At 49.5% G+C, this 22,147-nt stretch overlaps 1 protein-coding gene across 3 annotated transcripts in view; it reads left to right on the top strand.

The window, feature by feature from the left end:
* Positions 1–2,726: 2,726 nt before the first annotated feature.
* Positions 2,727–22,147, top strand: part of LOC111143240 (inositol polyphosphate-5-phosphatase B) — a 46,225-nt gene continuing 26,804 nt past the window's right edge. Inside the window, exons 1-5 of one of the 3 annotated variants that reach the window (XM_022496844.1) lie at positions 2,727–2,780; positions 3,849–3,946; positions 4,063–4,092; positions 4,895–5,005; positions 9,619–9,711. In XM_022496844.1, the coding sequence (XP_022352552.1) occupies positions 3,874–3,946; positions 4,063–4,092; positions 4,895–5,005; positions 9,619–9,711 (307 nt within the window). In that variant the 5' untranslated portion in view covers positions 2,727–2,780; positions 3,849–3,873. Of the gene's footprint in view, positions 2,781–3,848; positions 3,947–4,062; positions 4,093–4,894; positions 5,006–9,566; positions 9,712–9,908; positions 9,955–22,147 lie in introns of those variants that run through there. The other 2 variants (XM_022496845.1, XM_022496846.1) reach the window with 2 other exon arrangements.

Here is a 22,147-nt window from a genome sequence, read left to right as displayed (position 1 = left end):
GAGGAATTGGGGTTCCCCTACTTTCCTGGTGACCCCACCCCCTTTATCCCTAAGGGTCTGAATCAATTCACTTTCTCCTCATCCCCCACGTAACTTTGAAATCAAATTCAAATAAACCTGAGGTCCATTTGAGTTGTGGATTTCTGGCAAAAGGAGATTAGGAAGAAGGAGCCATCTGTTTCTGGAAGCTGTTTCCTTATGTAGAGTTGGACTGGCCATTAGAGCAGCAACTCCCAGCTTAGTGAAAGAGAAGGGGGCACTGGTTTGAGGTCACAGTGGCCACTCCTTCCCCAGGACTGACCCCTTCGTTTGGGTCAAAGCTTAAGAGAAGATGTATTCATTAGGACAATTCATTAATTCCCTGACTCAGTAAACACAGTCTGTGGGCCAACTGTGCCAGAAACCACACTGTGTGATATGGAAAAGACATAGCCCTCTCCTTAGGAAGCTTTCAACTTACAGTGACATAGCCAACAGGGTGAGAGACTCGTCCTGGACTCCCATATCGGAGCTGGCCCCTTTTTTCCATCTGGGGGAAACTCCTTATCCTAGATGCAGAAATCAAGGCCCAAAAGGAGAAAGTGCATAAATCTGGGGAGGAGGCTGGAGAGTAATAGGCTGTCTTGAGAGCTGAGGGACTCCCTTCCAAGTCCTCTCTCCTCCCAGAGGTCGGGGAGAGGGAGAAGGAGGAGGAGGAGGATTGGGTCCTTGGGTCTCTTCCTGGCAGTGCCCAGGAACAGGGTAACCCCTTTACAAAGCGCACTCACATCCATTGTCTTCCAGCAGTCCCATGAGGCAGGCAGGACCAGGCGCTCCCGTCACGCACACGTCACGCACACGTCACGCACAAACGTCACGCACACAGGGAGAAGGGAGGAAAGGTGGCGGTGTGTGGCAGCGTCAATGCATGGAAGCTGGAGCGAGACTTTAGCTGAGCCCAGTTTTGCCACTTGCTAGCTGCAGGGCCTTGGTCACGCTGTTTAACCTCTCTGATCTTCAGTTTCTCCACCTGGGAAACTGAGGCGATGGTTCTTCGACAGTGCTGTTCTTCAAGCTAGGACAAGGTAGTTCTGTGGGGAGAAACCGTTCCAGTCGAGGCCAGAGCTGGCCAGCGGCGATGAGAGGAGTTGAGGACGGGATAGAGGAGAAAGTGAAAATGCATTCTTTTTTTCCCTTAAGGCAGACGTGGCTGTCTTCCTTCCCGGCCCTGGGCGGGGAGCTCTGGCCCCAAGACTTAGAGGTCCGGGGTAGAGGTTAGAGCAGTCCTTAAGAAAACCTTCCGGAACCGGGAACCCAGCATAGCCCAGGACCTAAGGAGTTAATGGGGGTGGGGAGTGGAGGTGTGGGGGGGGAGCCCTCCCCCCACCAGCACCCCTGTGATTGGTGCGGGCATGCTGGGACTTGCAGGCTGGCTGACCATCTTGTGGCGCAAATGCTACTGGGAAACGTAGTCCCTCGCCAGCCAGGGCCGCAGTGTCCCACGTACCCAGCGGTGACAGCCCAGAAGGTAGGTGACAATGGCAGGGGGCTGGGAGCAGGTGCGGAGCGGGGAAGCCAGGGCAGAGCTGGGTAGGAGGGAGTGGGCAAACTGAGGGCTGAGACCCTTGTCCTGTGGCTGTCACTACTGGACACCCCCCTGGCCTGTGGCTGATGCAATGAGGCCTACTGGGCCGGTGGGAGGACCAAGGAGCAATGGGATGTTTTTTTCTGTCTCCAAGGAAAGAGGAACAGGACTGGGGTCCTTGTCCAGGATGAGACACCTCTCTTCCTGGGAATAGGACATTTCCCCCCAAACCCATGCAGACACACCATGGACACCGCCCAGAGAGGTGCCTCCCAGAGAGGACTACTACTGCTCCCCACAAAGGGAGACAGAGCCCTATCCCAGGAGCAGTGGGACTGTGTCTCCCTCTCCAATAAGGGGACAAGGCACCCACCTTCCAACTAGTTGACAGGACCCCACTCAGAAACAACTGAATGCCCTTCCAGACAAAGGGTGGTACAACAAATTGTACATCCCTCCAGGGCCAAAGGGATGGCCCCTCCCCCTGGAAACTAAAAGGCCCATCTAAGGAGGAGGAAGAGGATGGTCAGGCCTCCTCTACCCTCTCCCTTTACAAGGACCCCTCTTCCCTGCCCCCCAGCCTTCTGAGGCAACTCCATCACCTCCTGGGTAACATGTTGACCGAAGGGGGCTCCTATCTGCTGCTCTCCAGGGTGTGTCTGCCCAGCAGGGCCCAGCATGGACCAGTCTGTGGCGATCCAGGAGACCCTGGCTGAGGGGGAATACTGCATCATCATATCCTTCCCAGCATGGAGCTCCCAGGCCTGGCACCCACCCTGACCCTGGGCAGTGGAACGGACCTGTCTATGTATCTGTCTGTTCTCCTCCCTCTCTCTGCCATCGGGGAGAAGGAAACCGGTATTTACTAAGTACTTGCTCAGTCCTGGACTCTGCCCCGTGCTTTAAATACTCTGTTATCCTCCCAACCTACTGTTAATTGGGGGTTATCAGTCCCCATGTCACAGATGAGGAAGAATCAGAGAAGTGAAGTGACTTGCCCAAGGTCACACAGCGAATCTGGGTGAGCAATGGAAAGGCAGGGAAGGTGGGCTGGGCTGGGCTGGGCTGGCAGAGGCCTGGCCTCGGGTTTCGTTTTGGTTTCCCTTGACCTTACGCAGCAGGCACTACAAGGTGTGCTGTGTGAGGGAGACAGCAGACAGAGCCGCCTCCTGGGACTCGTGCGTCACCGCCTGAAACAAGGTGGCCAGGAACATGCGTAAGTGAGGGGTTTGGTCCTTGCCTGTCAGGCCTCAGGGTTATCCTTCACCATACCCTCCAGCTGGACTTCAGCCATCCCTCTGGGGCCCAGTCTTATGTCTTCGAGATTAATTATACTAATGATAGTTAACATTGTTTGAACATTATATTCTAAGCCCTTCATGTGTATTAGCTTATAAAATCCTCAACAGTCTGATGAAGGAACGCCTCACGCACAGATGATTTCGTGTACTTGCCCAGATCTTGAGCTGCATGGTCTTTTTGCCTGGATTCAAATCCAGGTTTTATTACTTCTGAGCCATGTGACTTTTTTTTCTTTTTGTTTTAGGGAGAGAGCATGCGAGCCAGTGGGATAGGAGAGGGGCAGAGGGAGAGGGCAAGAGAGCATCTCAAGCAGGCTCCACAACATGGAGCCCCACTCAGGGTTCTGTCTCTGAGAGTGTGACCTGAGTGTGGCTCAGGGTCACAACATCAAGAGTCGGACCCCTAATCGAATGAGCCACCCACGCCCCTGAGCCATATGATCTGGAGCAAGCAAACTCTGTCCCTCAGTTTGTCCAGATTAAAGGTTAGAGTGGGTTAGTAACACGTAACATGTTTCAGACCCTGTGAAGGACACAGAAAGTACCCAGTAAACGTTGCTACTAATGCCTACATATTACACAGAAGCAGAGAATGAAGACTTCTTATCAAAGGTCTCAGAGCCAGGAGGGAGAGGCATGAGACATTTTCTAATCTGCCACCCTCACTTTGCAGATAGCAAAACTGTGGTCAGAGAGGGAAGGGGGCGGCTAAAGTTGTACTGTTGCTGTCACAGGCAATGGCTAGATCACGCATGTGTTTTACTCACAAAGCAGGGATGTCCCCCAGATGAGACATATTCAGCTTTGAGGACCTATCCATAGAATGGCGGTCTCTGATGGGCACCATGGACAGAGAGGGCATGAGGACTATGCATCGCTGGGCACCACCAGCACGACCCTAGGGACCAAGGAGGGAATGTGAGCACGCGAGGCTTAAGGGACAGCTAGGGAGCCCCATCTTCACTGCTGCTTCCTGCCCTTAGTCTCTTCCTGTATACGCACCGGAGGATGGCCATTACGGGGGACGATGTCTCTTTGGACCAGATAGTGCCAGTCTCACGGGATTTTACGCTGGAAGAAGGTGCCACAGGGGCTGGGCGGTATGAGTCCCTCTTCTCTGGGTCCCTGGGTCATGTCTGCCCTTGCAGGGGTTAGGGTGCTCAGTGGCTAAGGGCCTTTGCCTTTCCCTCCCCACAGTGTCCCCAGATGGCGAACTCTACATTCTTGGTGAGTGGTCCTTTCAGCGTGAGTCCCAGCTGGGACAGGGGGTAGAGGAGCTGCAGAGAGAAGAATGGTGTGAAGTAAGAGCATGGTGATGTCCTTCTTGTGGCAAGCAGGACCCTGCAGGATCAGGCCCGCCCACCTCTCTGGCCTGGCTTCCACCATTTTCCTCCTCCTTGCTGTGCTTGGAATCCTCTGGATGGCTTCCATCACTACGAACATGACACCCCCGCCCCCAGCCGAGCCCCTGCCCATGCTGTTCCCTCTTCCTGAAAGACCCCACACCTCCTTTCACTTAGCCAACTCATCCTTCGGGGCTTCAGTCCACACTGGGCTTTTTCCAGGAAGCTTGTGTTGAGCCCCCTGAAATTGTCTGAGCCTCACGCATACCCATTCCTTTTTCTCATCTTCGCCGGTCTGTGGCACTCACGGTGATTTAATTATCGCTGGTGAATCTGTTTAATGCTCATCTCCTTGGCTAGACTGCAGTAGTGGGGGCGGTGGTAAGAACAACAGGAATGAACATCTAATCCCTGGTTTTCTTGTGCCAGGCACTGTGCTAGGAGCTTCACAGGCATCATAGGCTGCTTTCCTCACAGCTCTGTGAGGTTATTACTGTTTTCATCCCTAGTTTATGGACGAGGTAATGGAAGCCCAGAGAAATTAAGTAACTTCGTATGGGTGAACTGCTTACAGGCCGAAGAAGATTTGGGATCTTGGGGGACTGATTCTCTTCCATTCTGGGGCCTCCAGCCTTAGCCCTTGGTTCCTGGAGGCCAAGGGCTCAATTCCCACCTCCTCTGTGTAGGCTCAGATGTGACCGTCCAGCTGGACACGGCGGAGCTCAGCCTCATATTCCTGCTGCCCTTCGGTTCACACACCAGGATGTTCCTCCAAGAAGTTGCCAGGGTCTGTCCAGGTAGGTGAGACCCCAGGTTCTCTGGGGTGGGGTGGGGGCGTTGGCTGGGCACTGACCTACCTGCTGCCAGTTGACTTTCCACCCTTTGGCCCCATACTCCCCAGTTTCTGTGCCTTCTCAAAGCTGCTGGCAGGAGGCCAGAGTGCCCTCAGGCCACAAACCAAAAGTGTTTGCATTTCTGGTTTCCCATTTCCAGACCCGAGATTTACATCCAGCACAGTCCTCTTTGTCCTCCTGGCTCTGGGTAGGGCTGCACAGGGCAGTCTGTGATTCTGATGCAGAATCTCTTACAAGTTGGCAGGTCAGAAGCTTCTAGAGACCCATCTTCCCTCTCTCTGGCAACCACAGCTGGAACCAAGAGAGGTCGGGTATGTGGGCTCTCCTGCCCTTGAACCCTGCTCTCTCTCCCACTGCAGCTGAGTCTAGTTTTGGCTTAGCAGTGAGAGGTTAGTGGCTTCTGGGGAAAAATTTGTTTAGAGCAGGATTTCAGCCAGGCAGGGAAAGGAGAGTTTGTGCAGAACAGAGGATTAGCCACAGAACATGCAAATCCCAGCCACCAGGTGCTGGCCTTAGGTGTTACCCAATACTGTTACTTGTTTCCTTTCCAGCCAACACCTTGTCTCTGTGGGAATGGGGTGGGGGACGCCTTCCTTCCGTCATGGTCTCACCACAGACACTGACCGTCCAGGAGGTTCCAACTTAGCTACATGGTGCGCCAGGAAGGAGACTGGCTTTTTTTTTTTTTTTTTTTTAACATTTTATTTATTTATTTGACAGAGAGAGAGATCACAAGTAGGCAGAGAGGCGGGCAAGGGCCGGGGTGGGGGGCGGAAAGCAGGCTCCCTGCTGAGCAGAGAGCCCAATGCGGGGCTCGATCCCAGGACCTTGAGATCATGACCTGAGCAGAAGGCAGAGGCTCAATGCACTGAGCCACGCAGGTGCCCCAGGAGACTGGCTTTGGGTGCAACCTGGCATATATGGGAAAAGGAAGTAGAAACAAAATTACAGAGCCTTGAATGCCTGGTTAAGGGTTTTTTTTTTTTTTTTTAAATATTTTATTTACTTATTTGACAGACAGAGACCACAAGTAGGCAGAGAGGCAGGGACAGAGAGAGGAGGAAGCAGGCTCCCCGCTGAGCAGAGAGCCCAATGTGGGGCTCAATCCCAGAACCCTGGGACCATGACCCAACCCCTAAGGCAGAGGCCTCAATCCACTGAGCCACCCAGGCGCCCCCCTGGTTAAGGGGTTTAAAGTTTACCCTACTAGCGGAAATTTGTCTCCAAAGCTTCAACTAATATGGCTAACTCATTTTACGATTATCAGTAGTAGATGTAGGAGGGGTAATAGAAGTCTAGTCCGCTATCCATTGTCCTATGGAGCCTGTAGGAGGGGTAATAATAGTTAATAGCAAAGAGCACGGACCTTGAAGCTACACAGCCCCTTGCCTTTGAAACCTATCTTTGCCAGTCCCTAGCTGTGTGTAACTTGGGGCAAACCACCTTACCTGTCTGAAACTTGACTTGTAGACTTGTGTATGTCAAGAATATCTCCCTCATGGAGTGTGAGAATTAAATAGCATAACACACGTGAGAGTGCCCAGTACACAGTAGGAGCTCAGAAACCATTTCATCCTTCTGTATGAGAGGGTCCATAACTTAGCCAACATTCACTGTTGATGCATGTGTTCGACCCTGCTCTAGGACCTTTTCATGCATTACACAATTTTCCTTACTGCCGCCTTACAAGGTAGGTGTTAGCAATGCCTCCATTTTACAGATTGGGCACCTGAGGCTCAGAGAGGGTGTCTTAGGTCACAGCTGGTAAACCATGGAGTCAGGATTAGACAAGACTAGAAAGTGTTCTCCAGAGCTTGAGCTCTTTATGGGTTTTGTTTGCTTGTTTGTTTGTTTGTTTGTTTTCAAGATTTTATTTATTTGAGAGAGACAGAAAGAGAGCACGAGCAGGGGGAAAGGAGGAGCAGAGGTAGAGGGACAAGGGGCAGCCAACTCCCCGCTGAGCACAAAGCCTGATGCAGGGCTCCATGTGGGGCCCGATCCCATGACCCTGAGATCATGACCCAAGTCAGACACTTAACGTACTGAGCCACCCAGGTGCCCCGAGCTCTTGTGTTTTGATGCAGAATCTTTTACGAGTGCTTCCTAAGCTCACGCCACCCTATCCCATATGAACAGTTCCATGAAGAAAAACTTTGTGGGGGGAGGTGATGTGTAAGCTGAGAGCGGAAAGATGAATGAGGTTTTTCCAGGCAGGCAACAAGGGGGAAAGGGCTGTCTGAGGGAAGAGAAGGTTGTTGGGTGGTATCAAATGTGGGGTAGGAGGGTATGGAGGAAGCTGAGCCAGGAGAGGCCAGCACAGACAGCTCAGGGAAGGGTTTTAACCAACCAGCAAAGACCTTGGACTTTGCCCTACAGCTTGTGGGGAGCTGTAGGAGTTTTAAACAAAGGAATGGCAAGGTAGGATTTGCATATAGGAAAATGTGCCCATTTGCTGGAAAACTGGTGCTGAAGGGGAGAGCAGGAAGGTCAACGGAAGTGTACTGCAGGGGTTCAGGAGTAAAAAACTTAGGCTGGGAGGGGCGCCTGATAGCTCAGTCGGTTGAGTGCCTGGATGTTCGTTTCAACTCTGGTCATGATCTCGGGGTTGGGGGATCAAGCCCCATGTTGGGCTCCACGCTCAGCAGGGAGACTGCTTCAGATTCTCTCTCCCTCTTTCCCTCCTCCCCCCCCCATAAATAAATCTTAAAAGAAAAAAAACCAAACGAACAAAACTGAGGCTTAGGCTAGGGCCTGGTAATGGGGACAGGGAGCAAAGTGTGCACTGGAGAGTTCAAACTGAAGGGGATGAAGGTTCCCCCGGGGGAGGGGGTGAGTTTGAGTTGTGTTCACAACTTTACCCCCAGTGTTTGGAACAGTGCTTGGCACCTGGTAGATCCTTCATGGATATATGTTGAATGCAAGAACAGAAATTGAGGCTGGCATGAAGATGGAAAGAGAGGAGTCGAGGATGACTTCCCTCTTTAAGGCTTAAGTGTGTGTCTATTGGCTGTCTTCCCTGTTCTGCTTTCTGGGGCCCACACTTGGGACAACCAGCAGGAACCTTCATTGAATCAAGTTCTCTGAGCAGTCGTCCCATATGGACTTCCTCAGGGAGGGGCCCAGAGAAGAGGGGACTCTCACTGCTGAAGGCTCTTGGGTGTCTGTCTACAAGCCCAAGCCTTGCATTTTACAGGTAATGGGACTGGAGTCCATGATGAGGTATGAGGTGAAAGGTGAAAGGAGATAGGTTTTCTCCACCCAGTCCTTGGTGGATAATGTGCAGCACAAAAGGCCAGGGAGTGGAACTACTTTGGTCAAGAAACCACCGCTAGGGAAAAGAAGCAGCTAATGAAATGAACATCTACTATGTCCCAGATATTTTTCTAGACATCTAGACAATGCACACCAACCATGTTCTCCTGTTCTTTCTTTTGAGCAATGCTAAAGAGTAGATACCCTCTTTTACAGGTGAGTAAACTGACATAGAGAAGGTAAGTAACTTACCCAAGCTCATTCATCAGTTGAAGTACTATGATGAGATTTGCAACCCCAGGTTCTAACTCATGCCCACGGGGTCCAGAGATTTCAGTTCAGATCCCAGCTCCGCTACTTCCTAGTCGTGAATGTGAACAGTATGTTTTATTTCTTTAGGCCTTGACTTTATCATTTGTACAGTGATGATATGAACCTCCCTTCCCTACTACTCCAAGAGTTTTGTGAGGATCAGATGAGGCCCAGGATGGGCTAACAGTATGTAAATGCTGAAAAGTATTTAAAAGCTGTGTCTGGCGGTGCCACACTGGGGCCTGGAACCCAAATTTCTTCAGTTATGATGCTCTTGCAAATCCAATTCAGTTTGGTCAGGTTTGTGCAGTTTTACAAGACCAGGCAAAAGAGCATAGGAGACCAAAAGCATTTGGGGCTGAGACAGAACTGGGTTTGAGTGAGAGGCAGAACCACTCAAGACTTTCTAGGAAGGAGTGGCAGTCTGGTTAAGCGGGAACCAGAAGGCTTGTCATTGAGAGGACTTGTCTTGAAGGCATGTCCCAGAGCAAGCACGCTGCTTTCACTTAGAGTGTGTGTTTATTTGGAGTAGTTTACAAGTCGCTGAGGGAGATTATGGGCCATTAAAGCGCCCTACCCGCTCCCTACTACTGACTGCTATTTGAATTCCCACTGCCTGACCTTAGACTTAAGGGTCTCTGAGCTCAGCTACCATGGCGTAATAGTTCCCTACCTCCTGAAGTTAGTTGTGAGGATAAGGAGTAACACAAAGGGAAGCGCGGGCATTGGCACATAGTGGCGCGGGTCTAGCCTGGAAGGTTTCTTTTGTTTTCACATTTATTATTGCATTTGAATCTGAAACGCACTGAGTGCGCCGGGAAGCGGGCTTAGGGACCCTCCCGGGAGGCTGAGCGACTTGCTCACCGGCATACAGTCATACAGAGGTGGAACAGGCCCTTCAAGCCCACGGCTCAGCATTCCCTCCATATTCCCGCCACAGGTTTCGACCCTGCGACTCCAGATCCTGAGTTCCTGTGGCTGTCTCGATACAGGTGCACCCGGCCGGAGTCCGAGCCGCCCAAGCCACTCGGTTGGAACTCGCCTCCAAGTACCGCGCCGCGGTTCGCCGGAATTGGCGGAGGCAGGTATCCGTCTCGAAACGGCTGGTAGGGATTGGAGGAGGTGCGGCTACGGGGCGGGCACTTTTTTTTTCTGTTTAGGGGCGGGGCTATGGAAAAGATCGGCCTTCGATTGGCGGAGGTGACAAGCGGGGTGGGCCCCTCTGGGGGCGGAGCGGGTGGGGCGGTGCGGGCGGCGTGATGAAGAGCTTGAAGAAGCAGGCAGGGAAATGTCCGCCGCCGCCGGCTCTCGAGACTGCGACTCTGCAGGTCTTTGGCGGGCTGTGGGTAGCTGGGCTGGGGCTCGGGGCGGGGAGGGGCGACGGGCCCGGGCCTCGGGCGCGCACGGTGTGCGGTTTGGCCGGTGGACGCACGGGGCAAAGACCAAGGTCCTGGCCCTTCGGAGGCGGGGACGCTGGGACTGAAGTTCCGTGGGGATATTATTATTCGCCCGCGTGGTTGAGGGCAGGCGGATGGCTGTCTGGTACTCAGGGATCCGGAGGCTGGGGTTGTAGTAAAGCTCCGTTCCTGACTCGCTGTGTGACCTGGGGCCGGTCGCTGCCCCTCTCTGAGCCTCTGTTTCTCCATTCTGACCTTGCGTGTTTGGCTTGTGTTGGGGGTGCGCTCGCCATGACGGAGCCTTCCTTTGGGCGAGGAAGGGTATGTGTATTGGGGCTTCCCGGCTCTCCTCTTGGTCTTCGGCCCGCCCGAAGATAGATGGGGGTAATAGGTGGGGGTGTGCACACATCTGGAGTCTGAGAGAGTCCTGCCTAGCCTGGGACTGGAGGCCAGGATGAGGGTACAGGTGAAAGGGACTGGATTCTTTAAACCGAGCCCTTACTGGGGAATGTTGTGCAGCACAAAAGGCCAATTGTTGAGCAGGAGGTAGTCTTTTGGAAAGCGAGAGGCCCAGGGCTGAAGTGTGCGTCAGTCTGGTGCTTTGGGAGGACCTGCAGACCTGGATTTCTGTCCAGCTCCTGGATTTTCTGCAAGGGCCCTCTGGTATGTTTTTCTCCTGGGTGTGCCCATGCGGCACCAGTTACGTGTGAGCTCTGGCATGACCACTGGTACCCATTTGTGCCCCTTTTCTCAGCCATTTGCGAAAGATGAAGAGCCTGTCAAGTAGCTGTGTAAGTGTGGCCAGCGCTCCACTTGCTCTTATAAGGCCTGGAAACTATGAGGGGCTGGGGCAAGGAGCGTGGGGATAGCATGTTGCACAAAGTTTGTAAAATGAGAGGAAATTGGGTGAGCAAAGGACTTCCTTAGTGCTTATGCTTTTCCTTCATTGCAGCTGCCACCAGGCGCACTTGAGGTGCCTGAGGGTGCCGACAGTTTGCATCTTTCTTGGGTTTATCTCGTCTCACTTGAACTACTGCTCTTGAGAGGGCTGTTGCTTCAGTTCCCATGTCATTCTGGGCTGTGGTGCTGGGGCTGGTGAGAGCCTACAACTGAGAACAGGCCCAGTGGCCACGGAAGGGGGTGGGTCGTGTGTTCTTGGCCAGCGCCAGGTTGCTGGAGTGCTTCATTCCCTAAGTGGAGAGAGGTCTTCCAGGAGAAGTCCGGACAGCTCTGAAGGCGGCTTGTCCGCCCATGGGTGATAAATGTGCAGGGATCTCAGAATCTTTCGTTTCCATTCACAAAACAAAACCTAGTCACATGCTGGTGAGGAATTATTGTCAAGGTTTTGGTTTTATTTTTGGTTTAAAATGACTTGGCCCCATCTTTGTACCTACAGTAAGTGGGGTTATGCGATTAATTGCTAAGTTGCTCATGGTAAGATTGGTAAGAGAGAGCACCAAGCCCCTAGTTCTATCTCTCGTCTTTGTTTCCAGAGTTGCTCCGGCCTCAGAGGAGAGTCCCTCTTTGGGCCTCCTCTGGATGGTCTGGATAGCCGGGGCCCCAAGGGAAACAGGTAGTGGATTGGATTCTAACGATATGCATATTATCAAAAGACCCACTTCCTGATAGCCTGAGGAACCAACCCGAGGCAAAAGGCTGCTTTAAAAATGCTACTCAGGAGGCACTTCAGAAGAAACAGGGCTCCCTCAAGGAGCTGACGGTCTAACAGAGGGGTCTGACAGATGGGATGCTGCAATGCGGGCTGCAGGTGGAGTGGTAGCCTGTTCATCTGATTCTCTTGGGCTAAGAAACTGCACTGGCCTCAGACAAGCAGCCATCACAGGTGGGGACTTTTTTGCTTCACTTATTTGTTCTTCTCGATGGAGCTTTTTCTTAAAAAGAAATAAGGACAAATGCCTTCTTAGTCCTATCCAGCAAGTGAAGGTGGTTTTATCCAGAAAGCTCCTTGGGGGATCCTGCATAGGCCTCTGCACTCATCACTGTCCTTCTGTAAAACATTCACCTGCATTTCATCCTGGGCACATGCAAAGACCCAGAGCTGTGTTCTGGAAGATTCTAAGGTATGCGCTAAAAGGGAAAGAACTACTCAGAAGTCCCATAGGGGCTCTTCTGGGCTGATTTAACAAAGTGGTAATAACAAACAAATTTTGGTCTTTTGAAGTGGTTTTCTTATTTCCATGGTTGATTCAAAGTGAGGCAGCTTTGTAGTAACTCAGATTGCAAATGAGATGTGCTGTGAGTATTTTTTCCCCTGGACCCAGGAAACAAAGCATTAAAGTCTGTCTGGCCTGAGAAAGGAAATGAATGCTATTTATATCTCAGGGCAAGCCTAAAGGGTAACCTAGATCACTAGGGTAGAAGCCAGAGAGAATGTTGGAAAAATAACCCCTGGGATGGTCAGTTCCCTCACCCCAACCCCTCTCTTTCAGTAAGTAAAATCTCTGTGACCAACATATCCTTTTAGCGTGGAGAAAAGGAATTCTCTTAGATGTTTCTGCAGGTGGGAATATCGCCCATCCTCTCTCTCTGTCTGTGTCTTTGTGGGAAGCTCCACTGGCTTCTAAGCAAAAGAGTTTGAATCACCTTGTTTCTTTAAACAAAAGAGAACTGTGCTTCTTTTTCTTCCTCCTTTTGTTGTTCCCTTCTCTATTTTCCCTCTTTGTCCCATTTAACCTTGTGTTCCTTTCTAGAACAGGAGAGCCCCCCACCCCCACCCCTACTTTTCTTTCCCTCAGAAAACAGTTTCTGTTGGAATTCTACAGTGGGAGTCTAGAGCAAGAGAAGTGACCCACAAACATTCACTTAGAAGTAGAGCTCTGCACAGAAAATTCCTCAGGGACGGAAGGTTCAGGAAGAGAGGCATCAATATTTATTAGAGGGAAGACAGTGTTGGAACATAGAAGTTAGCTGACTTGCCTGTTTTCTTTGCTGCTTAAAATATACTGTAACAAATTTGTAGGCTTTACCAGCGATGATGCTTAGGCTAGCCGAAGCTGGATGAATGATGAGGAGTTGAACAAAGTGTGTGGCTAAGTGGCCTGGATATATATATATATTTTAAGATTTTATTTATTTATTTGACACACAAAGATCACAAGTAGGCAGAGAGGCAGACAGAGGGGTGGGGGGGAAGCAGGCTCTCCGCTGAGCAGAGAGCCCGATGCGGGGCTCGATTCCAGGACCCCGAGATCATGACCCGAGCCGAAGGCAGAGTCTTAACCCACTGAGCCACCCACTGGGTGGATATTTTAATTTTTATTTTCCTTATTTCACCTTCCCTGGCCTGGATATTTTAATTTTTATTTTCCTTATTTCACCTTGGTATAATATTAGCTGTGTCTCTTGACTTTCCTTTCTTCCATCTATACAAGGAGAGTAAATGTTTGTCTCCTGAAAATTCACCTCTGAATTATTTAGTTATTTATTTAAAGATTTTGTTTATTTATTTGACACAGAGAGAGCATGAGCAGGGGAGCAGCAGGCAGAGGGAGAGGGAGAAGCAGACTCCCCGTTGCGTAGAGAGCCCGATGAGGGGCTCAATCCTGGGACCCAAGATCATGACCTGAGCCAAAGTTAGGTGCTTTACCAACTGAGACACTCAGGCGTCCCTTTATTTATTTACTTATAAATATTTATTTATTTGAGGATAGGGTCAGAGGAAGAGGGAGGGAGAGAAACTCTGAATTATTTAGAGGTGCTTCCTTTTGGGAAACACATTCAGGAATTGCAAAGCGCACTTCCCAGAGCTTAGAAACTGGCTGCTCTCTTCAGGGCCTATCCTAGGCTGGTTTCTTCCAGGTAACCACTCATCATCTTTCTTCTGTCCTCCCTCCAGTTTCTTTTCTGTTAATATAGTCACTAAAAACCTCAGTCATCCTGGACTCTTCCCTCTCCTCTCCTAATAACCACATTCTATCCATTCTTTTTCTGCAATTAAAAATTTTTTGAAAATTGAAAAAAAAATTTAAAGTCCCATAGTTCATATAAGTAGCCTCTTATCTGAATGAACCCAGTGGCTTCCTTACAAGCCTTCCTAACCTTAAGCCTTCTTCTCCATAGGGATCTCCTTAGACTCTTATCGTACCCTACTATTTTGTATGTGAACTTGAGTGTTTTGCCACTTCCTCGTGTCCACATGGCTGTTCAAGTCCTGCACAGCCTGACTTTAGCCCCCTCTTATCTTATCTAGTCTTATCTGCCCCAGCTCACCTTCATTTCCTCTTCTTCAAACTTGACTGCTTATAGTTTTTGAATAAAGCCCTTTGCGTTTTCATCTTTGTTGACTGCTCGTTCAGCTATATTTTTACAAGCTTGAACTTGCTGTTCTTAGCATTTTTGCATCCTCCCCCCCCCAAATGCCAGCCAGATTCAGCCTTGCACATCAGTAGGTGCTCAAAAAAATGTCTGTGACTTTGAGCTATAGCGACCCAGGCAGTTCATCCCATGAAGTGCTTAGTCACGTGAGCAGCTCCTGCCCCTTTCCTCTCTGAGCATGCTCTGAACTCCTCTTCCCTCCCTTCCTGGTTTGGTCTTGCCACTTCTCTTTTAGCTGTATGGCGGGACCCAGACAGTTCACAGAAGGTCCAGGGAAGGGAAAGCCTGGAGGGAAAAAGTTACGTCATCTGTCTAGTGGTCTGTCACCACTATAACCTATTGCTGTGAAGTGGTTGCACTGGAGTCTTCCTCCTTGAAAGCTGAACTGGGGGGCGCCTGGGTGGCTCAGTCAGTTAGGCATCTGCCTTTGGCTCAGGTCTCGATCCCAAGACCTCCCTGCTCAGTGGGGCAGCCTGGTCTCTCTCTCCCTCTGCCTGTGGCTCTGCCTACTTGTGCTCTCTATCTCTCTGTCAAATAAATAAGTAAAATATTAAAAAAAAGAAAGAAAGAAAGAAAGAAAGAAAAGAAAAGAAAGAAAGAAAGCTGAACTGGTCATGGTTAGCCCTTGACAACCCAAGTTGGATTTGCACAGGGTGCAGATTGGAGCTTGAATCCAGGGCTTGTCGGTTTGCAGGACACAGGATATGTTTTTAGAGATCTCTAAAGGAAGAAAAGAAAAGAAGAGAAAATGAAGAAGCATAGTTATTCAACTTTTAAGAAAGTAACAGAACTGTTTGGGTGGGGGCTAGGCTGAAATAGGAAAAATTGATTCTTTCCATTGTTTGTAATGCTAGGTGCCCTGTGTTACAGGCTTTTCTCCAGGATTTCCTGCATTGTGCGCTATTTACATAGCTCCTCCCACCTTTTTTGTTTTGTTTTGTTTTTGTTTTAAATAGACTCCATGCCCCACATGGGGCCCAAATTCACGACCCCAAGATCAGGAGTCGCCTACTCTTCCAATAGCCAGCCAGGCGCCCCCTAGCTCCCGTTTATCATAGAGTAAAATCCAAGCTCTACATGGCATTCAAAGTCTTAACACTTTGGCTATATATTACTAGTATATATGTATTACTAACAAATCCTTTAAAATAAAAATTTGTTCATAAAAATGTATGTGAACTATTATTATTAGCAGTTACCATTTATTAAGTGCTTGCTGTGGGTCTGTGGGTCTCACACTGTGCCATAAAAGTACAGTAAGAGGATATCCATTTCTCAGATGGAGAGATTGAGGTTCGGAGAGGGTAGATAACATGCCTGTGGTCACTCACCGGTCAGTGACAGAGTTGAGAACAGAACTCCAGCTGTCAGTTTGACTCTAATGCTTGAGCCCTCATCCTTTCATCTTCCCTAATGCTTCTGAAACAAAATTTTTCCTTTCTACTTGTTTATCCTACTTATTATTCCTTTCTTCTGAGGATACCATAATGCCATATCGTTGTACTGAAATTGTTTCTTTTGCCAGAAATGTTTTCTGAACTTCACGTTTTTCTGATAGTTAATATAGTTTACTGGTTAAAAGCACAAACCCTGGACCCACATTCCCTGGGTTTGACTCCTGGCTGTGCCATGTATTATTTCTGTGTTCTGGGGCAAGTTACTGAAGATCTTTGTATTTACTTTCTGGTCTGTAAAGTGCAGATAATAAATAGCACTTACTGCTGGAGTAGCTGTGAAGATGAAATAAATGGAGAGCATTTAAAGCCATGCCTGGCATGTAGTAAGCCCTAAGTATTCGCTATTAATATCATTCATGGTCGTGGTACTATCGCTGTCATCATTAACACAGCCTTGACTTGGATTCTGGGTAGTTGGATCTGGATCTGTTTATCTTCCTGTCAGTTGAGTGTCTCTCTCTCTCTCTCTCTTTTTTTTTTTTTTTTAAGATTTTATTTATTTATTAGACAGGAGAGAGATCACAAGTAGGCAGAGAGGCGGGGGGGACGCAGGCTCCCTGCTCAGCAGGGCTCAATCCCAGGACCCTGAGACCACCACCTGAGCCGAAGGCAGAGGCTTAACCTACTGAGCCACCCAGGCGCCCCAGCTGAGTGTATCCCTTGCCACTACGTGTTGCCGTTGTAGGCTGCGACAGTGCACGGCGTGGCCCCCCCCCGTGTACACAGTGCAGTGTCACTGATAAGCACTGAACCAGCTCACTCACTGCTGACAGTTTGAATCATGAGGTATTTTTCTCCCATGGTTTTGCTGGTTCTTCTAGTATGCTGGAAAAGGAATGCGAAGGCCAGTAGCTGAGAAGATAGGAAGGGTCCTCCCAGACCTGTCTGGTAGATGCTCAGCAAGGGTAGGGCATGGCCTCCACCCAGCACTGACAGCCACACACCCACACACCCGGTGGACACCATAGTAGTACTTTTGCTTTGTTATCCAGACAGACTCACAGAGAACTTAACTCTGCAAGTTGACAGTTTCATCGAAGATGTTGTGCTCGTGCTTGCAGAGGGGAGACTGTGGAGGCAGACAGATCTGGGCTTTAATGTCACTTGTGCCATTTACTGGCTTGGTTCTGTGTCCTTGGGTGCGTCTGCTTTCTGCTGTGGGCCTCAGTATCCTTATTTGCAAAAAGAAGCCAATAATTGGAAATAACAGAGAAGCACTTAGGAGAATCCATGGCAATTAGAGGGTACTTGATCAATGGTAAGCTTTATGATCAGGGCAGTGGGGGGTTAGGAGTGTTGTGGGGGCAAGTGGGAGAGGGAAAAGCACTAACTGTTCCTGCTCGTCTGCTGTGTACCAAGCTTTGTGCTAGGCTCTTGACCCACTTAGATTTCATTTGGTTATTCCTTTGGCTTCTCTGAAAGTTCGGTGTTGTCATCTGCATTTTGCAAATAGGGAAACAAATTAAATAATTTGCTTGAGGTTTCATACAAGGTAATGAATGGAGTCAGTGACAAAGCCAGGGCTGTTTTATTCCAAAGCCCAAGACTTCTTTCCCCAAACACTCTAATTTCTCTTAGAGGGCCACACAAGTTCTATGGACAAGAAGGTCTCAAGAAGTCAGAGAAATGAGACCGGGGACTAGCATGGCAGTGGGAGTGGGCCTCGTGAGGGAGAGGGGCTTCCCCTTAGAGGCAGGTGTGAGGGTGGCTTACACAGTGAACCTGGCCGCTGAACCTGGCCGTTGTGGCTGTTTTGATGGGGCTGTTTCTAAGTGGTGGAGCTGTGAGCTGGGGAGGAGGGCCAATTTGCAAAGGGCCTCATCTGCTAGTTCAACCAGTTTGTATCTTAACCTGCAGGTAGCAGTGCAGTGCTGAAAGCTTTGGAGCAGGGAAACAGGAAACCAGAGTTCAGTCTGGCCCCCTCCAGACACAAAGCTGGATAGGGAGAAGGGAGAAGATCCTGTAATGGGAGACTCTTGCGGTGACAAGTTGAGGAGAGGTTGGCCTGGGAGAAGGCAGCCTTAGGAACGAGGCCATCGGCTCTGGGGGCCCAGTGAGAGGGTTGAGCGAGAGGGTTGAGTGGATGGCAGGATTGTATCCCCACCAAGCTGGCGAGGACAGGGCAGGTGCAGGTGACAAGGGAGAGCTCAGGGAGAGAGGGTCGAGCAGCCCAATGACAGCTTTCCCTGGGACGGATCAAATAGGACGCCAGGTGGAGATGTAGACGGTGACAGGACTGCGCTCAGGCAAAGCTGGACAGCTCCGTTTGGAGTGGACTGTGATAATTGAGGATTCTCGTGGAAGAGAAGGAGTGCAACCATTTGCACGACTCTCTGGTGGCCACACATGGCTATTTACATTTCATTTAGGTAAATAAGATAAAAATCCAGTTTCTTATTCGCTCTACGAACATTTCAAGTGTTTCAGTGTGGCTAGTGGCTATTGTTTCAGGCAGTGAAGTTACAGAACATTTCTGCCATCACGGGAAGTTCTGTTGGACTGTGCTGGTCTAGATCTTAGGGAGTACCTCCAGATAACTAGGGGACTTGTAGGAGGAAATGGAGCAAGAGGGGGAGATAGAAGGGGCAACCGAATTAAGAAATAATGTTGCTGGGGAAAAAGAAAAAAGAAAGAAAAGAAAGAAAGAATGTTGCTGCCTCACAGACAATTCTGGAAAGAAGTCTGGTACTTGGATTTGGGTTTGAATTTACTGTTTTTTCCTCCTGTGATGTCCTGTTTGAGAAAAAAAGCCCCCACCCCAGGTCAGTGATAGGCCTGGCCACAAGACGTTGGTATTGAGACCTTGCCTCCTGTCTTGGTTTTGAAGATCAGGCCTTCAGTAGGTCTGGTTTGGCTTCTAGAGCTCCTTTTGGCCTTGCAGGGAGGGAGAGGCTCCAGTTAACCATAGGAAGAGAAGATGGCAACCATAGAGGGCAGATAAACTGTTATCTCTGGTCAGTGGAGGAGCCTAAGCTTAGAGAAGTTAGTGACTTGAAGTTAGTGACTAGAAGTTAGTGACTTGCCCAAAGTCATAGAGCTAATGAGTGGCAGAGTCCAAAATGGAATCTGGGTCTTCGATTTCAAAGCCTGTAATAGACGTATATAAATAAAATACACATCGTAGGGGCAACTGGGTGGCTCGGTGGGTTAAAGCCTCTGCCTTCGGCTCAGGTCATGATCCCGGGGTCCTGGGATCAAGCCCCGCATTGGGCTCTCTGCTCGGCGGGGAGCTTGCTTCTCCCTCTCTCTCTGCTTGCCTCTCTGTCTACCTGTGATCTCTGTCTGTCAAATAAATAAATAAAATCTTAAAAAAAAAATACACATCGTAGCTAACTTGGAAAGTGCGTATAAGCAAAAAGCAAACGAAGTCCTACCACGGAGAAATGACAACTGTTGACGCTTTGGTTTCTCCCCTTCCAGGCTCTCCAGTGTGTGTACGTATATGTCTGTAAAATGTATAGGTATATTTATAAGCCTGTTTTATATGTGCACAGACACACACTCTATTCCTTTCTGATGTGTGTAGCTATGTCAGGCCATGTCCTTAACTGCCATCTTCATTCCCTTATCAGCAGTTATGAAGTCCTAAAAGCTCCAAAGACTGAAAAAATTTTTTTGCAAGTTTGGCCCAAGCTCAGTTTGGCAGTAAGACTTGCTTGGACTGACATGAGGCTATTTATAGGCTTTCTTTATCCCACCTCGTATGACTACTCCTAAGTTGCATTGTGGAAATATTAAAGTGCTCGATTCCTTGGTGTCGCCTCAGACTCTGCTGGGGGTATTGTATTATAGGCAGCGTAGGTAACACATTAGCTTTCCAAAGTCCCCCAAATGTTGGGGCACCTGGCTGGCTCAGTCGGTTGAGCATCTCCCTTCGGCTCAGGTCATGATCCCAGGGTCCTGGGATCGCATCCTGCGTTGGGGTCCCTGCTCCATGAGGAACCTGCTTCTCCTTCTCCCTGCCCCCAACTAGTGCTTGCTCACTCTCTCTCTCTCTCTGTGTCAAATAAATAAGTAAAAAATCTAAAATAAATAAATAAAATCCCCCGAATTATGAATTCCAAGGTCACTTGGAATTTGGGTTTCAGATCAGGAATTGGGGGATCTGTTGCTGCTTGGGCTAAGGAAGGGGCCTCCAGGGGCATTGTCATCTGTTTAGCCAAGCATGGGAGAGGGGGCGTGGTCTGTAAGCTGTGCAGTGCAATGCACAGAATTTGCAAGAAGAACAACACTTCTGCAGTTTTATACACCAGATCAAGCTGTTACTATGGTTGACCTACTTCCTCTGTAGCCTCTTCAGGGACATGGTGTCACTTGTAGGTGTGAAAGATGGTCATCAGGAAAGCACCCAGGGGGCACCTGGGTGGCTCGGTTGAGCGTCTGCTGCCTTTGGCTCAGGTCACGATCGCAGGGTCCTGGGATTGAGACCCAGTCGGGCTCCCTGCTCAGCGGGGAGTCTGCTTCTCCCTCTCCCTCTGCCTGCCACTCCCCTTGCTTGTGTTCTCTCTCTCTGCTCTCTCTCTCAAACAAATATAAATCTTTAATTAAAAACAAAATTGAATTTAAATAAAAATAAATAACTAAATAACCAGAAATGATGCTGAGCTTGCTCTCTGCCCTGTGGCTGTTTGTTCAGCGTGTGTCTACTGGCTGCCTGATATGTTCCATAAATTGTGGTGAGCCGAGGGCCACAGAGAAAAAGCAACTCCTGCTTCTAGGAAGCTTGTGGTCTAGCTAAAGAAGGAGGCAGAAAGAGTTAAACAGTTATGGTTCCATTATGACAAATCCCTTGCCAAGGCAAACCCTGGGTGTGTGAAGATACGAGGGCCAGAGAAGACCTTTTGAAGGAGGTGAATCCCGAGCCGAGTCTGCAAGGATGACTGAAACTCACCCCATGGAGGTGGGATTGGGGGGTGGTTAGGGTCGGGGGTGTGGGTGAGGAGGCAGCGTGCAAAGAGAGAAGTCGTTTTGCTGTGAATCGTTTGGGGGAGGGTGGCAGGAGATGGGGTTGGAAAGGGAGTCTGGGCTGATTACAAAGGTCTTTGTATGTAATACTCTGAGTTTTGGGGTTTATTGCATGGATGATAGAAGTTATTGTGGGATTTGAGGCACAGGAATGACCTGCTCAGATTTGGGTTTTCAAGATGGTGGCAGAATGGACTGGAGAGGGGGAGATAATGGAGGCAGGGAAGTCACTGAATGTGCTTTCCAGAAACAGTAAGGGCCTAACCTAAGGCATGACCGTAGGGATAGGGAAGAGGGTCAGGTATAAAAATATTCAAGAGAGAGGATTTATAGGACTTGGAGGACAAACATGGGAAGAAAGGAAAAACCCAGATGTCAGCTATTAGATTGGCTGACAAAGAAATGGAGGTCTGAGGTCGGAAAAAGGGCAGAGTGGGAGTAGGGAAGCAGGAGAGGAGGAAGGACAGGAAGCTGTGGTCAAGAAGGAACCATGGGGCTACGTGATGGTAAATTTGGCAAAGAGCCGCTAACAGCCAGCTTCCGTGCTAGATTCAGGGGAGAAGAGATTCCGAGAAGACTGCCTTATGGCTGGAAATCCCCGAAATCATGCCTTAAAGTTTCCATGCATGGAGTGAGGAATGAAGATGTTCTCGTCCTTGCTGGACTGGGTCCTGCGGCAGACACAGCGATGTAGGTCTGCAAGGCGATTTTCAAGTCCGCTCATGGACAGCAGCTGAATCCATTGGGACATGCCACTTGTCCCTAGGAGATGTCCTTTCAATCTGGCTGTTAGTAGGAACCACCCCCTCAAAACAATATCCTTAGGAAGCACTGTTGCAGGAACAGAGCTCTAACCCTTAGTCCTTAATTTGCCTTGGCCCATCATAAAGCCCCTGAAGTTCCTACTTTGTAGACGAAGAAACTGAGACCCAAAGAAGGAACTTGTCACATAGGAAGATAATGCCACAGCTAGGCTTCAGCTTACGTTTCCTGATACTTGTTTGCATTTAACATTGTAGTACTTACTATAAGCCAGGCGCTGATTCAGATACCTGGGAAAGAGCATGAGGACAAGGCCTCTGCCTTCCAGAGCTTACCTTTCAGGGGGCATAGCCTCCAATAAGCTGAGGAATACTTATGAGATATGATATCAAATGGTATTAGTACTAAGAGGAAAGAGGTAACAGGATGGTGGTTCCCAGACAGTATGCTGTGGCTCCCCGGTGTTGTGCAGGGAATTCACAGTGCGACACATCAGAGTTGGGACACGGTGTGGGACACTTCCCACCGTGGGACATGACAGAGATACCTGTCGTGTCTGCTGGAACACTGACCTTCTAGCTCAAAGTAGTTCACAGCTTCAACAT

The sequence above is a fragment of the Enhydra lutris genome, unplaced genomic scaffold, assembly GCF_002288905.1.
Source record: "Enhydra lutris kenyoni isolate GAN:26980312 unplaced genomic scaffold, ASM228890v2 scaffoldscaffold9, whole genome shotgun sequence".
In the NCBI taxonomy this organism is placed as follows: Eukaryota; Metazoa; Chordata; class Mammalia; order Carnivora; family Mustelidae; genus Enhydra; species Enhydra lutris.
Note: the sequence above shows the minus strand (reverse complement) of the source record. Positions and strands in the feature narration are given on the sequence as shown.